The 18,332-nt window shown below is 41.5% G+C and overlaps 1 protein-coding gene and 1 pseudogene across 1 annotated transcript; both read left to right on the forward strand.

Moving 5' to 3' along the window:
* Nucleotides 1-6,022: 6,022 nt before the first annotated feature.
* Nucleotides 6,023-7,007, forward strand: LOC117349625 (annotated as a pseudogene).
* Nucleotides 7,008-16,800: 9,793 nt separating this feature from the next.
* Nucleotides 16,801-17,736, forward strand: LOC117350896 (olfactory receptor 10A7-like). The gene has a single exon (XM_033925608.1). The coding sequence runs from the start codon at nt 16,801-16,803 to the stop codon at nt 17,734-17,736; it is 936 nt and encodes a 311-aa protein (XP_033781499.1).
* Nucleotides 17,737-18,332: the final 596 nt, after the last annotated feature.

An 18,332-nucleotide genomic window follows, 5' to 3' on the forward strand; every position in this document is an offset into this window, starting at 1 on the left:
TTAAAAACATGTATCTTTACCTTTTAATTCTAAAAAAAATAGGTTCTTCGTGAATGCAGTAGATGTAGGGGTGGTCTTCTCTATTTGGTATTTTGTTTTTGTGATAGTCTGATATTTATTTCTTTACGATTTTATGATTGTTGTTATGTAAATCCATGAATCTGTTTAGTTCAATTATTCATTTATACTATGCAGTAATATAAAGAATTTTAATGATCAGAAATATAAACATATTAATGATTTCAGCGTAGGTAACAAGATAGGACACTTCTGTACTTCTATAGTATCTGTAAATTTATGCACACAGAAGAAAGATCTTCAGTCACTATTACCGTATTTTCACTCATATACCGCGCACCCGTGTAAAACGCGCACATGGGTATAGCGCGCGGGAAACTGTAATTTATGTAAAGAAATTTTTGTATACCGCGCACACCCGTATATCGCGCATGCCGCCCCGACTCTCCTTTCGCCCGCCCCGACTCTCCTCTGGCCGCCCCGACTCTCCTTTCGCCCGCCCCGACTCTCCTCTCCCCCTTGAAGTCCTGTCCCCCCTTGAAGTCCTGTCCCCACCCTGAAAGCCTGATGCCCCCGCAGGACCGCACGCACCCCCAAGTTTTCAAGTTTTCAAGTTTATTAGATGGCTTGATTGACCGCCTTAAACAAAGTTTCTAAGCGGTGTACATTTAAAAAGTACCCACCCCGAAGGACCACTCGCACTCGCACCCGCACCCCCACCCCCACCCCGAAGGACCGCTCGTACCCCCATAGCCTCCCCCCCCATCATGGAGAAGCTGCCTACCGTTGTCCTGCTGCTTCCTCTGCCGGTGGTCCCGCCCCTTCTCTGAGCCCTGCGTCTGTGCTGCTTCCTCTTCCAGCGGTCCCGCCCTTTCACTGACGTCACCAATTAACAGTACCAATTAGGCTTGCTAAAGAATGAAGTGGTACGTGCAAATCAGCTGTGTGCAACATATGGCAGCATATTCAGAATTTGGGAAATATTTCATAAAATATGTACTTATGTCCCCTGTCTTTCCCCATAACCCCTATCACAAGAGAGGGGTAGCTGAAGAGTCCTATCATAAGAACATAAGAACATAAGAAGTTGCCTCCACTGGGTCAGACCAGAGGTCCATCCTGCCCAGCGGTCCGCTCCCGCGGCGGCCCATCAGGTCCGCGACCTGTGAAGTGGTTTCTGACCAATTCAATAACCTACCTCAAGTTCTATCTGTACCCCTCTATCCCCTTATCCTCCAGGAACCCATCCAAACCTTTCTTGAACCCCTGTACAGAGTTCTGGCTTATCACCTCCTCTGGAAGCTTGTTCCATGTGTCCACCACCCTCTGGGTAAAAAAGAACTTCCTAGCATTTGTTCTAAACCTGTCCCCTTTCAATTTCTCCGAGTGACCCCTAGTGCTTGTGGCTCCCCACAGTTTGAAGAATCTGTTCTTATTCACTTTCTCTATGCCCTTTAGGATTTTGAAAGTTTCTATCATGTCCCCTCTAAGTCTCCTCTTCTCCAGGGAGAACAGCCCCAGCTTTTTTAACCTGTCAGCGTATGAGAAATTTTCCATACCTTTTATCAGTTTAGTCGCCCTCCTCTGCACTCCCTCGAGTACCGCCATATCCTTTTTGAGGTACGGCGACCAGTATTGAACACAGTACTCCAGGTGCGGGCGCACCATTGCGCGATACAGCGGCATGATGACTTCCTTTGTCCTGGTTGTGATACCTTTTTTGATGATGCCCAGCATTCTATTTGCTTTCTTTGAGGCTGTCGCACACTGTGCCGATGGTTTCAGTGATGTGTCTACCATCACCCCCAGGTCCCTTTCAAGGTTACTCACCCCTAGTAGTGTTCCCCCCATTTTGTAGCTGAACATCGGGTTCTTTTTCCCTACATGCATGACCTTGCATTTCTGTACGTTAAAACTCATTTGCCACTTGTTTGCCCAGTCTTCCAGTCTCGTTAGGTCCCTTTGCAGGTCTTCACAGTCTTCCGTGTTTCTAACCCTGCTGCAGAGTTTGGTGTCATCAGCAAATTTGATAACCTCACATTTTGTCCCCGTCTCCAGATCGTTTATAAATATATTGAACAGTAGAGGTCCCAGCACTGACCCCTGCGGAACTCCGCTCGTGACCCATTGCCAGTCTGAGTATTGGCCTTTTATTCCAACCCTCTGTTTCCTGCCTGCCAACCAGTGTTTGATCCATCGGTGGATCACCACTTTAATTCTCTGGTGGCCCATCTAAGTCAATGTAAGCAAAGAGAGGTTAGAGAACAAATTATTTCCAATAGTTCTTTTAAATTTGGTTGATTAGCTTGGCCTCACAGAGGACCTAGTCTTTAGCTTGGGAGAAGAGGCAACGAATACTGGAGAAACCTATCTTGCTACAATATGGCACACAGATTTTGGAACCAATTGGGGAAAAAATTATCCAAATGGTGCCTATAAAAATAGTTGTTTATCTCATGTTAATCACACATAGGCACCTATTATAGAATCAAGCCTAAAGCTTTGGCACCTGTAATGCAGGCCAGGGTTTTAAAGGCTTACATTATAGGCACCTAAGCCCTTTAAAGAATCGCCTAATTTGAAGTTAGATGCTACTAGGTGTCATGCAATAGGCACCTATCTTTTGTAGAATTGCACCTAAGATAGACACTTAGGCCTGGATTCTATATAGGATGCCCAATCTCAGAAACCGACAGGCGTCCTTTATAAAATTGGGCCTAAGGACGCCTACATTAAACTTGATTCTCTAACTGACTTCCATGTTACAGACCCCAGTTAGAGAATCAGGTTATTGTAGACGCGGACGCTAAGTATATCACGGCAAGGGAACTTCCTGCTGCAATAAGTTTAGCGGCTGCGGCCACCAGTCCCCTCAACCCCTGAACGAACACGACAGGAGGGATGCCTAATACCTCCTGTCCAGAACACCACCCACCCGCCCATGAAGAGCACCAGAAGGAGGGTGCCCAATCTCGCTCTCTGTCATCCATCCTGTCTCATCTTCAACCTATCACTCTCCACTGCAACTGTTCCTGATGCCTTCAAACATGCCGTTGTCACATCTCTCCTCAAGAAACCCTCACTGGACCCCATGTGTCCCTCCAACTATAGCCCCATCTCCCTCCTCCCCTTCTTATCTAAGTTACTTGAACGTGCTGTTCACTGCTGTTGCCTGGACTTCCTCTCATCCCATGATATTCTGGTTCTGCTTCAGTCAGACTTTTGCCCACTGCATTTCACAAAATCTGTCCTTACTAAAGTTTCCAATGACCTGTTCTTGGGCAGATTCAAAGGCCTCTACTCTAACCTCATCCTTCTTGATCTGTCTACTACCTTTGATACTGTTGATCATCGCCTATTCCTTGATACACTATCCATGGGATTTCAGGTTCGGTCCTCTCCTAGTTTTCTTCCTATCTCTCCCATCACACCTTCAGCGTATAAAATTGTGGTTTCTCCTCCACAGTCTTTCTGCTATTGATTGGTGTACCTCAAGGCTCTGTCCTGGGACAGCTCCTTTTCACAATCTACATTTGCTCACTTGGAGTGCTGCTCTCCTCCCACGGCTTCCATTATCACTTCTATGCTGATGACTCCCAGATCTACCTCTCTGCACCGAATATCTCTATTGAAACCCAGATCAGAGTCTGAGCCTGCTTGTCCAACATTGCCACCGGGATGTCTCATCACCATCTATAACTGAATATGACTAAAACAGAGCTGCTCATCTTCCCACCTAAACCCACATCTCCGTAATTAGTATCCGGGGAAATGAAATTATATCATTGTTTTAATTACCCACTAAGAAATTCTTGGAACTGTTGGATACCAGCGCTATAAATATCCAGTGCAGGTGGATATTGGTGCTAGATATTTTTTTTTAAAGTGGTATGGTACATGAAATTTCAAAACTATGGAGGTTCTTCAGTTTTACTGATGAACAGAGAAATGAAGGCAAATTAGACTGTTCTATCACAGGTACAAAATCCATTTTACCTTTTACAGACTCTGATGTGTTCAATTAGCTCATCTTCAACATCTGATTTCACAAAATATATTGTAGGTTATGAATTTTTTATACCACAGAGGTGACTTTCTTAGGTGTGTAAGTACCATCACCACTGTTTCTACCACTGTCAGTGATACAGCATTATTGTGGTTTCAGTTGCTAATTACAGGGAGGTTCAGTAAAGCTACCAAGGATCCTTCTTGACAATATGAGGGGGCCTATGAAATGTTCTCAGCTCAACCAACAAAGCTGGGGCAATCTCCATTGTGCCTGTACACTCAGTCCAGCATTTCTCTACTTTTTTTGTTCTTTATTTTTGCGACGGAATGAAAAAAGTGGAAAATCGTGTGTAGCCCTTGATGGAGATTGCCCCAGCTTTGTTGGCTGGGCTTAGAACTTTGCAGCGGCCCCTCATAATTAATGGAACTGCAATATCGCTGGACTACAACCGATGGTAAGAATAGAAATAGACAACTCTCATTTTATTGAAGAAAGCATTGCACTGAAGTTGTGTTTTCATATTTTTGTTGGGAGGAGAGGAATATTCCAAATGAATATTTCAATGACAATAAACAAGGCAGAAATTCAAATCAATGAATAGAAACATTACATATACTTAATTAAAAGTTTCTGGTTTGGAGATTGTAGGAAAAAAGGAATATGATAGACAATAAAACCCTAGTAGACTGATTTATAGAATCAAGAAAGAGGAACAGAAATACAGTGGTACCTTGGTTTACGAGCATAATATGTTCCAGAAGCATGCTCGTAATCCAAAGTACTCGTATATCTAAGCAACTTTCCCCATAGGCCATAATGACAACACTGACAATTCGTTCCACAACCCAAAAGGTGCCAAGGAAGTGGTGAGGGGTGGCCCAGGGGTGTGTACCTGTCGAGTGCCGGGTGCTGCAGCGCCATCTCTAGGAAATGCCTTCTCCATCCGCCATCCGCTGGAGAACCCCTGAGCCCACTCAGCGCCTCTTCAGGGGAATTCCTCTTCTGTCCGCTGGTCAGCCTTCCACGCTGGGTGCTTTCCGCATGTTGGAGAGCCTATGAGAGCCCTCGCAGCCAAGTACCGTCCCACCTGCACGTTGCGTATGATCATGCACAACGTTGATGATTGACGTTGTGCGTGATCATACGCAACGTGCAGGTGGGACGGCACTCGGAGGCGTGGGCTCAGATAGAGGCGCTCCAACATGCGGAAGGCACCTGGCGTGGAAGGCTAGCTGATGGGGCGCTGCTCGGTTTGCGAGACAAAAGTTTGCTGAGTGTTTTGCTCGTCTTGCAAAACACTCGCAAACCGCGTTACTCGCAAACCGAGGTTCCACTGTATATTTATTGGGCAGGGATAACTGAACATATTCAACCAACACATATAGAGAATTCAGAAGCAGTCAACCCTCCAAAGATGCATTCCGATACATCAAATTTAACTTCATAGCTTGGCCTTTGATTTGCTGTCATCTCTAACTTAGCACTGTATAGAATTAAGGGGGGATATGTGTATTTCATTTTTGATAGTGGTGAAAGTGAATATCATGACAAATTTCAAAGACAGAGTCAGCGTCTCCGTTTCTTACCAACGTATTATCCTCATAACACTAGTTATTTATTAAGATGGATTTATCGTCTTATTGAAGAAGTTCATTCAAGGTCTTGCACAGCAAGAATAAGTCAAACGTAAGCAGTGGACAAGTATAGCAGTAAACAAAAAAATCAGATTATTATAAAAAAAAACCCACTGCTTGCACTCTGGGGAAGTTACGATACTAGGCTCAAATCTCTTGGCCTTTTTTTGAGTACAGCACCCATTATGTACCCCCCTTTTTCTTAGACTTTTTTTATTGCCGGCTGCGGTGGTGTTAGCTACGATGCTCATAAGAATTCTATACCAATACAGACAGCAATACAAGGGGGCCTTAGTAATACAAACATGAAATTAATGCCCAGATTCAAAATCTCTTGGATTCTTCCAAAGGCGACGTGGCTATGGCATCCCTGACCTCTTTAAGCAATATGTTAGCAATCTATGGACTTTATATCCACTTCAGGTTAAATGACGAATTAATGGCATCCAAAAATCACACTGTTGTGAATGGATTTATACTTGTGGGATTCTCGGACCTGTCTCGGCAGATTCAGCTATTCATTTCTGTGATATTGCTTCTATTTTATACGATTGCTCTGACGGGAAACTTCATCGTCCCTATTATCCTCACAGTGGACCCCGTCCTCCATACACCCATGTTTTTCTTCCTCAGGAATTTATCCTTTGTGGAAATCTGTTTCACAACAGTTACTATTCTCAAAGCACTGGCAAATCTCTTTCCTGGGATGTACCTTGCAAATGCATTTCTACTTCTTTTTTGGCAGTGAGGAATACGTGCTTCTTGGCATCATGGCCTACGATGTTGCCATCTGTAACCTCTTGCGTTACTCCACTCTTATGAGCAATCAAAGGTGTGTTCGTATGGCCCTGGGTTCTTGGACTGTGTCTGTTTTGTTGCAATTTGGACAGATTACATTTGCAATGAGTTTACCTTTCTACAGATCTAAAGTGATTCATCACTTCTTCTGTGACGTTCCCCCTATACTGAAGTTGGCATGCACTGACACTTATTTAAATCAGATTCTCAGGCAGGTAGCGACTGTGTTGTTTATACTCATACCACTCCTGGTCATTGTCTCCTCTTTCGTTTACATTCTCTCCACTGTGCTAAGGATGGATTCCAGAGAAGAAAGAAGCAAGGCGTTCTCGATCTGCTCCTCTCACCTTACTGTAGTTATCATGTTCTACGGGTCTGCCTTGCTTGCATATTTGCAACCAGCTAAAAGCTCTGTAGATGAGAGAATTTTTGCTGTCATTTATTGCTTTATTATTTCACCATTAAACCCGCTGATCTACAGCCTGAGAAGCAAAGATGTGAAGGAGGCCTTGAGAAGAAGAATTTCTGAGAAAACAACTCTTCTTTGAAGATGGTGATATTTTGTATTGGACAATATAATAATTATCGCAACATATATTATATAAGTTCTTGACACCATTTACATCCCTTCCTTAAATAATTCCTTTTGCGTCAATATGGAGCTGGTGAAGATCAATCGATTTAAATTATGGCAACTGTGTGTGTAGATTTGCACGCCAGGTGTGTGCATTTGTGAGTGCATGTTATAGAACAGTGCTTCTCAACTCAGTCCTGGAATAACCCCTTGCCAGTCAGGCTTTCAGGATATCTACAATGAATATGCATATACTTGATTTGCATACACTACTTCCATTTTATGCAAATTTCTTTCTTGCATATTCATTGTGGATATCCTGAAAACTTGACAGTTTCTGATAGTTATGCATTTGCAATTCTCTTAATCAGCTGAAAAGTGTTTGCTAAGTGGTAGTTGGAGTCAATTGGCAGCCATTGGTGCTAATTAGCACCCAATGAGACAGTGGGTACAGCATAAAGTCCTCATGATCAGTTCTATATAGGTCGGCCCCAGCATGTTTAAATGTCTTGTGGGAGATCTATATAACTGGAAGGACAGTGAGAACAGGGCAGGGGGGATGAGATTTAACAGCTATTAAGGAAATGGGAGTGCGATATCTGTCTTCAAAAATGAAAATGTTTTGTATCGCTGGGGTACATCTGTGGAACAATCTGCCTGGCCATCTGAGATTGTGCACAAAATATGTTAACTTCAAGAAACTACTAAAGACGCAACGGTTCATTGTAAGATGTAGGAATGATTCCCATGTGCTTTGGGCTTATTGCCGCCATATACACGCCGATAGTGAATATTGCTCATGTCCATAATGAAAATTGTCTATCTTTGTGGATTTTATGAATGTTTTGATACTGGAAACCGCCTAGATTTAGGCAGTATGTAAATGTGTTAAATACATTAAACTGTACATCTGCTTTTCTATAAGGTAATTTCTATAGCATACAACTGCAAGGGGGCATTCACAAGGATGGATGGGCTACAGACTGTAAGTTAAGCTTGCAACTGCTACATTTAGGCATGAGTATTAACATGTATAATTGCCAATATAAAATTCATGTTTCGCTTGCCGTATCCTATCATCTCCATGCCCAAATATTCATCTTAGCTGGCTGGGAATGGCTATCTCCTGTTGAATATCTGGCTTGCTGGATTGATCAGTGATCGGCTATGTTACGCATCATAGTTGGTTACCACCAATATTCAGTGGCTGGCCACTAAGGCTAGTGGCTAGATAGACTCGCCTATATAGCAAGTCTATATTTCACTGTTTTGCCTTAGCCAGCCAGATGTTGAATATTGGCTTGGCTGGCTAAGTTCAAGGGGGTGAGCTTTGACCCGGATATTCAATGCCGGTGACCAGATACGGAAATTCAAGACTTGACTCTGCCCACAGACCACCCCAGCACTGACTGGACAGCACCATGGCAGACTGCGCCAAAACTCACTGTTGCTAACCCAAGAACTGGTTGCCAATGGAGGCGCGAATACTATTCAAATTTGCCTGTATTTGTTTCAAGCAGGTCTGGGGCCTAGCGCCTTCTTACCTACTACCACATTTCACATTACACAACCCCACACGACCAACCAGAAACTGTAACATATTTACATACCCAAAGATCACAGGCTGCAAATACAAATCATTTTTGGACAGGTCCTTCAGGTACCAAGCAAGCAAACAGCAGTCCTGGCTGGGAAATTACATTAATGGAGCCAGGCTGACCTATGGCGTATTCCGGAAAGCAATTAAAACCACGCTGTTTGACAAACTCATCTCCTAAACTGAAACCTCACCACTTATTAAGTTATATTTTCCCTCTGTTCAACCTCGGTGTAATATGTTTGTCCTTTTATCTATTTCTTATGTAATATGCTGTACTCCCTCTTCTTGCATTCTGTAATTCGCTGATTGTCCAGCCTTCTTCGATGTGAACCGCCCAGAAGTCTTTTTGACTGTAATGGTATAGAAGAATAAAGTTATTATTATTATTATTATTATTAAGTGCTGCTAAAGGGTCTCCCGTACGAAGAAAGACTAAGCAAATTGCAGCTACACACTCTCGAAGAGCGTAGGAAAAGGGGAGACATGATTGAGACATTTAAATACATCATAGGACGGGTCGAGGTGGAAGATGATGTCTTTCTTCTCAAGGGACCCTCGACCACAAGAGGACATCCGCTCAAACTCAGGGGAGGGAAGTTTCATGGAGACACCAGGAAGTACTTCTTCACGGAGAGAGTGATTGAGCGTTGGAACAAGCTTCCAGTGCAGGTGGTCGAGGCACGTAGCATCCCAGACTTCAAGAACAAATGGGATACCTATGTGGGATCCCTACGAGGGTCATGCCAAGGGATAGGGTCACTAGGGTATGGACTTGAATGAGCAGGTCAGTAGAGTGACAGTATAATTACAATTATACTTTAGGGGGTCAGTAGACTTAAGAGGGTGGGTAAATGGTGTGGGTAGACTTGATGGGCTGTAGCCCTTATCTGCCGTCATCTTTCTATGTTTCTATTATCAGGGGAAGAGCTGATCAATGGAATTTAACTGGACTTGCAACTATTGTGGTCTTACTATTCATAGCTTTCCTAGTCATTGTCTCCTTGTACAATTATATAACATTGGCACTCAAACCAACACCACCTATCACATCAACTTACAACCTCCCACACAACCACAATAATTCCTCATCACTCAAATGTCAACTTGGCAAACATTTTGGCCACAGTTTTATTTCATTATATTTGCCTTTAAAATACAATCTTCAACATAGTATAACCTTAACTCTTTAACATACAAATTCATAATGCAACTGTGCTAGTCTCTGGAGCCATCCAGCATTGGATCTAGCTCTCCATATTAAATGTTATTCTTTCAATCCTGCTTCCTTGGTGACTTACGGTGTTGTCAAGCCACTCTTAACTCATTATGGTACTGCCCACAAGTCAAACCTGTAATTACTTATAGACTATATATCACCACTTATATCCCCAGCCACATCTAGGACCAATACTGCTTTTATGGCATACCCCAACCCTAAGCTGTAGAACCCCCCTCCCCCTCCCTTAGCACCATAAAGAGCCAACCACCAGCCTATCTATGACTCCATCAACAAGCAAACCAGCCACCTATCTTCACCACCACACACCTACATCCACTCCCGCCCGTATCACAACCACTATCCCCAGCCTGCCAAAATGTTCTCTCCTCTCCCCATCTCCATCTATCCAGTCACAAACTTACTTTCCCTCCTCCAATTCTATCCTGACCTTGTTACTACTCCCACCCCTATTGTTACCTCCTCTAGCTTTCTTTACTTCCAGGACCATTTCGTCTCACTCTCCTCTTCCCTTTTGATAGCCTTAGCCCCCTTCCCCCCTAAAGACCCGAGTAGCCTTGTTTTCTGCCAATGTTAACAGCCACCCAGCTTAATCTGGGTGACCCTTTTATCTCTACCTGAACATAACTTATCTTGAACTTCTAATTGAAGGAGTCAATTTATTGATAGACTTGTTATAAGATGTAAAAATGAATAAAGATTATGAAAAAAAAGAGTTGAGTTAGAATAAAGCAAAAATAAATAATAATTTAAGATCATTTAAATGATCAACATATACAAGAAAACATCATCAATAAACTTTTGTCTGCCATATTTTGGGAATCAAGGAGGAAAATATGATCTAAGGAAGTAAAAATATAGCCTCCCTTTAATCAAGCTGCACTGCCGAGCAGCACGAGCCAAATGCCGAACCGCCCATAGGATTAGAAAGGGAAGCATGGCATGTAGCTCACGCGGCTTGATAGAAGAGGGGGGCAAAAGGAGAAGTTGCTGGTTAAAGATTCACATAGGAATCAGCTAATCATAACGCATAATCCTCTCTCTATCAAAGATTCTACATACACCAACATTGTTTTATTTCTGTTTCATTCAAAGTTGTTTCTTTGGATGTTAATCAAAAACTTAAACAGATAAAACATTTATCCCCCCCTCCCCTTTTACAAAACCGTGCAAGAGGATTTTAGTGACAGCTGATGCGATGAATGCTCTGCACTATTCCAATGTTCATAGGGACTCTACGATCATGGCCGGCGTTAAAAATCTCTTGCACGATTTTCTAAAAGGGGAGGTTAAGAAAGTATAATTCAAGTTGATCAAAGTACATTACATTAGTGATTTCCATTCCGCCATTACCTTGCGGTTCAAGGCGGATTACATAAGAAGTTATCTAGACGTTTCCAGAGGTATTAGAGCGTGGAGCGGGGATTGAGATGATTCTTGCGGTGTTAGTTTGTCTTTAAGGATTTCTTGAATAGCATGGTTTTTACAAATCGTGCACTCAGCACTTGTTGCTCTACCCCCTGAGATCTGTCCTGAAAACAATGACGATACTCAAGCGTTTTCGACTAGTGTGGAATTTTATTTGGCCGCAGCCATAACAGCACTATTACATCACAACTGTCATCAACTGAGCAGAATAACAAATCATGAAATGTGATCAACTGTACATCGAAACTGAACATCTGAAGATGACATAGCACTCCATGTATAACACTTATTAGATATAACCACCACATGATCAAGTGCACAGCATATGCCTCTCCATCCTCTCCGAACGTGGGGTGCCGTACCAGCTTCCCCTGCTCGCGAGGGGCGATCTCCCCTCCGCTCACCCCTAATCTATCCTGCCCCCACCCACCTCCCCCTACTCCTCGCCGATTGGCCCCAAGGCTTCGGCCGATTTGTCTTCGCTCCTCCCTATGTGGATCGGAGCTTGTTTTTTTTTCTTTTCTGAAAGTTTTGTAGTCTGGGGTCGTGATCAGTAAATTGGAGAGTTGGTAGTCTAGTTTTGCTGCTTGTAAAACTCAAAAAAAAATTTTAATATGAATTTGTGATGTCAAATTATCTCAATAAAAACAACTGAAAGCAAAATGTCCCCAATAATTAGTATCTAGGGAAAGTGAAATCTGAACAGATGATTTAAATAATGATAATTACACATTATTAATTCTGTCTACCCAATGGAATAACAGATACATACTTATTCAATAAATATTGAACCAGTATCTAAAGGTAAATACTGGTAGATATGTTGCAAACTGTTGTACAGTACGCAAAATTTCAAGACAATGGAGGACTCTTTAAGAAATGTCATTTTTTGCCTATGAAGAGAGTGGCAATAGAATCTGTTCTATTACAGGTACAAAATTCACTTTTCCAGCATATTCATTACTTCGATTAGTCTTTTTTTTTTGTCTCTAATGTGTTTAAGGGTATTATCTTCAGTATCAGATTTCACAAAAGATAATGCTGGACAGAGAAGCAACATTCCCTCTTGAATTCCATCACCTTTGGTTTTAACATTACTAGTGATACAGTAATATTATAGCTACAATGGAGAAGTACAGGCAGCATAAGGGTCCTGCCTATCCCTATTTAATGGAACCACAAATATTGCTACACCACCACTGATAGTAAAAATAGAAGTGGATCACTTCGATTTTGTTTAGGTCACTTTTTCACATTTTGTCAGTAGAAAAAACAAAGAGCAAATGCCATTCAAAATTAATATTTTAATGACAGTAAACAAAGTAGAGATTAAAATTAATTAATAGAAATGTGATAGCATGTATTGCATTTAATTACAAATATTTCTCTTTTGGAGATTAAAGGAAGGAAAGAATAGGAAAAAAGATTAAAGAAAGGAGAATTGAGAGAGATTTATCAAGGCAGGGCAAACTGAACACAAGAGTTCCAGGTAAAAAAAAAAAAATAAGCTTCTAATTGACAATGCAATATGAAAAGTAAAAAAAAAAAAATCAATCAGTTTAAATTCATAATTTTGTCTTCATTTCACTGGGTGGGAATCTGGATCTTCTCATCTTAGTCAAATTTATACACTTATCCCTAGTGTGTGATTTTACAGCAAGAAAACTCACTTTGTACTGAAATCTGCTTGAAATACGAGGGGCTGCTAAAAGGTTCTCAGCCCAACCAGCCAACTTCCTAAATTCTGAGCGTTATTTTGCCACTGGAGCTCCCAATTTGCAGAAACAAAATTCTATGCTTTTTGACATTGTATCAGATCATTGATTGAACCATATTCACGCCATTCTCTTCCTGGTTGGGCTGAGAACTTTTCAGCACCTCCCTGTATGTTTCACGTTATAATCCAGCTTCCTTTGTCTCACCTTGTAATTTTCACATTCAATATTTAGAGGTTGCTTTTAGTTCTTAACTCCCAGTTGCTTCTAAAGCAACCATGCTTGAGAAACTCCCTAATAATAATAATAATAATAACAGCTTATATATCGCAATACCGTGAAGTTCTATGCGGTTTACAAAGATTAAGCAAAGGTACAAATTGATTGACTTTAAGAGGGGAGGAAGAAAGAGGGTTAATAGGACAGGAAATCCATTTTTGAGGAGAGAGTGATCAATAGAACAAGTTCATCGCTATAGAGGGGAGAGAGAAGAGAGGATCAGTTGGCTAGATACTTTAGGAACAGATGTGTTTTCAGACGTTTCCTAAATTCCTCATAAGTAGTGGGCGAAAGCAATTGTTCTAGGTCTTTACCCCATGATGCTGCTTGGTGCGAGAGAAGATGTTCATGGTGTTTTTTCAGTTTACAACCTCTCACTGGGGGGGGAAACGAAGTTGGAATGCGAGCTTCTCTTGTGTCTGTTGGCTGAGAAGACAAAAAGGTCAGTTATATATTTAGGGGCAAGTCCGTGTAGTGCTTTGAAGCAGAAGCAGGCAAATTTAAACTTTACGCGCGCCTCTATTGGCAGCCAATGCAGCTGCCGGTAGTAGGGTGTCACGTGGTCAAACTTCCTCAGCCCAAAGATCAGTTTGACCGCTGCATTTTGCATCATGGGAAATTGCTAAATAGGCGATGTTACAGTAGTCAAGTAGACTCAGTACGAGGGATTGGACTAGGGTTCTGAATGCCGCTGTATCGAAATAAGCTTTAATGGATCTGAGTTTCCAGAGAGTGAAAAATCCCTTTCTGATCAAGGAGTCCACCTGGTCTCTCATGGTTAGGCACTGATCCTAGTATCTTTATGGTAGGTTGGATAGGGTAATTAAGATTATTGATACATAGTGGTGATTTGGTGTCAAGCGGATGTGGCAAAGCAACAAAGAAAGTTGTCTTTTCTGAATTAAGTTTGAGCCTAAAGGTTGTCATCCAGTGCTCCATCACGTTTATGGCTTCTGAAGCTTTAGGAATAGTTTCAGAAACTCCCTAACCCCCTACTTGTTCTGTTTGACTAGATTGTAAGCTCTTCTGAATAGGGACTGTCTCTTGAATGCTTTAATGTACAGCTCTGTGTACGTCTAGCAGAGCTATAGAAATGGAAACTGGAGTAGTTGGGTCCACAGTTATTCTTATGCCCTGATAGAAATAAGAAAAAGAAAAGTATTGAAAGATGCTTACTTTTGGTAAGTCTGTATTGCTATTTCTATTCAGAATTCCAAGTTTTGTAATGTTTACATTTGTTTACTTAGATTTTAGAGATCCATCTGGGATCAAGTGAACAATTTATTGGAAAATCCGGTGGCATTGACGTACGATACCATCTTATTTGGTATTTTCATGACAGCTAAAAGTCAAATATCTGCTCGGAATAATAAACTTCTCCTTATAATGACAGGGGTTGCCTAGGATAGGTTAAATTACACATTCTGGTGGGAATCTTTCTGTTATATTTTTTAAATGGAACGTTTCATGGCTATACAGCAGGGACGTTACAGGAATTTTATGGATGTTTGGGAGCCATTGGCTAAATTTTGTAAGGAATGATAACTGATTTTATTTCATTGACCTGTAAACATACACATCCAGGGGGGGGGGAGTGGGGAGGAGGGGGAAGGGAGTTGCACTGGAATTCGATTCAGGGAATTTATGGATAGTTTCTTGAAGGTTTTTATTTTATTTGAATATTAGGTGGTAGGGTGGGGGAAAATATAATTGTACACTAATGTCTGAAAGTTTATTGTGCTTTTCTTGTAATATTATATGCATATGAATTACTTGTTGCACAATTGTAGTTTGAAAATTCAATAAAGATATACAAAAAAAAAAAAAATACCATGCATCTATCAATTTTAATAAGCTGGACAAAGAGCTGAGGCCAGCAGTTATGGACGATTTTTCAGAAAACAAAATCCCCTTGACCCAACATTTGGCAATGTTCAATGATTGTGCATAAGAATGATTTGATGTAAATTATGAGTGTTATTCAATTAAGATTAGGTAATGTTCAATTTCTTTCTATTTTGGTATCTTGTTCCCCCCACCTCTATCCCCCTTTTGCATGAAACACCATGAGGGTGACAATCTGCAAAGTATGTGGACATTCAACTAATTAAAATGGGCTGAAAGAACATTGCTTTCATCAAATGTGAAATTCAAAAATATAAAAAAACAGCGAAGGTAGCCAAAAAATAGTCGTTCCACTGCACTTAGCTTCAAACAGGCAGATACATTTCTTACACAGTCTGCCGATCAAATGATGATTATAATTCACAGCATTTCATAGCCATTCATCTTTTTAAAGTGCAGGTCACCGGGTTACATCCAATGAACTCACCAAGGGTCTTTGCAAGCCCTTCTTTCGCCAAGCAGGGTCAGGAGAAACCTCTCTCTCACTTCAGACGGCCTATCTCTTCAGATTGGCTATCTTTGCGGTTTTTTGTACTTTTGAATTTCACGATAGTACAGCTCCCAGATAGAATAGTATAACCTTATTTAGATTTTTGTGCTGGGTCCATTTTTTTGGACTACAGACTTTTTCTTCCTAAGTAGGGAGGACAGGGAGTTTTTTTCTCTCTGGCCTGTTTCTAGAGCAGACCTATGATTAGAATGATCAACTCTTGAGTGGAGCTGTAAGCTCCCTGAGATATTTTCCCTATGGGATTTGAGGTCCATTTGGTTAATGTGTGATTTAAAAACACCAAAAAAAGAGAGGGAGATATTCTGTTTATTCTATAAACAGTGCACCCAAACTTGGCATGAAAAAGCTTACCATTGTTGCCACAAGAACGGAATAGTCGTCTTATTTCTAGCACGAGCTCCAGACAAATGCATACACAATCAGTCATAAAAGACTCACAGGTTTGTAAATCATTGGCTCCTCTTACCCATCCCATGGAGAAAGGTGCAGTTAAAAAAAATCTCTACCTCTGGAGGCGGTGCAGGGTTTTTTCATACGGACGTTTAGTCCATGAGGGTTTTTGTTGTTTTTTTTACTGCACCTCTCTCCATGGGTAAGAGGAGCCAATGATTTTTAAACCTGTGTTTGTTCTGTATTTGTCTGAAGCTCGTGTTAGTAATAAGACGACTGTCCCATTCTTGTGGCAGCAACGGTAAACTTTCTCATGCCAAGTTTGGAAGTACTTTCAAGTAATCATTTGTGGCTGAGTTACCAGAGGAATATGCTATAAACAGTGTCTTTTTTTTTTTTAATTTACCAGTGTGCCGAGCCACGTAGGTGCCCCTTGGCGCCATTTATAGAATCTGGCCCTGAGTTTCTCCCCCCCCTCCTTCCCAATATATCCTCAGCAGGAGCTTCATTAGTATAACACCAATTAATAACATTGCTTGCACTCTTTGTGGGGCTTTGTAATACAAAGAAGGTATAAATCTCCAGATTTAAAATTGACTGTGTTCTCCAAAAAATAATGTGGCTACTGCAACTCTTCCCTCTTTGAGCAATCCGTTATCAAGCTGTGGTCTTTATGTCTACTTCAGGTTAAACGGTGGATTAATGGCATTGGAAAATCAGACTGCTGTGAGTGGATTTATACTTTTGGGATTCTCTGACCAGTCTCCGCAGTTTCAGCGATTCCTTTTCATGCTGTTGCTTCTCTTCTATATCCTCGCTGTGATGGGAAATGTGATTGTCTTTACCATCCTCACAGTGGACCCCGTCCTCCACACACCCATGTACTTCTTCCTCAGGAATTTATCCTTTGTGGAAATTTGCTTCACGTCAGTCACAATCCCAAGAGTGCTGGTGAATCTTTTGGCCGAGGATGGAAGCATTTCATTCGTGGGATGTGCCCTGCAAATGTATTTCTTCTTTTTTTTTGGCAGCGAGGAATGCGTGCTTCTTGGTATCATGGCCTATGATCGCTACGTCGCTATTTGTAACCCCCTGCATTACTCCACTCTTATGAGCAATAAAAGGTGCATTTATATGGCTGTGGGTTCCTGGATTGTGTCGGTTGTGTTGCAGTTTGGACAGATCACATTCATAATAAGCTTACCTTACTGTAATTCTAAGATAGTCCATCACTTCTTCTGTGATGGTGTAGCTGTAATGAAGTTGTCGTGCACCGGTACTTATTTGAATGAAATAATTCGTATGGTAGCAAATGTGGTTTTCCTGCTTATTCCATTCCTGATCATTGTCTCCTCTTATATTTACATTATCTCTACTGTGCTGAGGATGAATTCCAAAGAAGGAAAAAGCAAGGCGTTCTCTACCTGCTCTTCTCACCTGACTGTGGTGACCTTATTCTATGGGACTGCCATGATTGCCTATTTACAGCCAGATACAAGCTCTGCGGAACCCAGATATTACGCAGTTTTTTATTGCCTGATTAACCCGATGTTAAATCCGTTGATCTACAGCCTGAGAAGTAAAGAGGTGAAGGGTGCGTTGATGAGAAGGATTTTTCGGAAAGTGACACTTCTTTGAAGGCAGTGATACTTTGTATTGGAAAATGTAAACGTTATCTCCATATGTAGTAGATGAGATCTTGGGACCATTATGGCGCTATTTCAAGCAATTCTTTTACAGGTTTGATGAGTGGTATTAGAATTTAGAAGTCAATCCAGTTTCTTTTGAGTCAACTCTTGCATAGATCTACAGGTTGGTTGAATTCATCTTGGGGTCCTCCAAACTAGAACTGGGATGTCCTTCTAAAATTGTAACATGCTCGGACACTGATGCGTGTACATTTTGGAATTTAAGCAGAGAATAAAAAGTGAAATCCTTGTGTCCTCTTTCACATCTACACCCAAACATACCCCATGCATTCTGTGGCTAAAAGTATGAGTGCTGTGAAAAGCTCAAGACCTCCAACTTGCTCTGTATAGTGGGGAATTCTAAAAGCACGTTTGAATGTGAAGAATGTGTGATACAGTGGTTAGAGCTAGAGCCTCAGCACCCTGTTGTGGGTTCAAATCCCAAGCTGCTTCTTGTGACCCTGGGTAAGTCAAGTAATCCCCCACTGCCCCAGGTGCATTAGATAGAGTATGAACCCACCAGGACAGATAGGGAAAAATGCAGGC

The sequence above is a fragment of the Geotrypetes seraphini genome, chromosome 16 (assembly GCF_902459505.1).
Source record: "Geotrypetes seraphini chromosome 16, aGeoSer1.1, whole genome shotgun sequence".
NCBI classification, from domain to species: Eukaryota; Metazoa; Chordata; class Amphibia; order Gymnophiona; family Dermophiidae; genus Geotrypetes; species Geotrypetes seraphini.

What these genes read in the sequence shown, in the direction of transcription:
- LOC117350896 (XM_033925608.1), top strand. Translation starts at nt 16,801, where the DNA reads ATGGCATTGGAAAATCAGACTGCTGTGAGTGGATTTATACTTTTGGGA.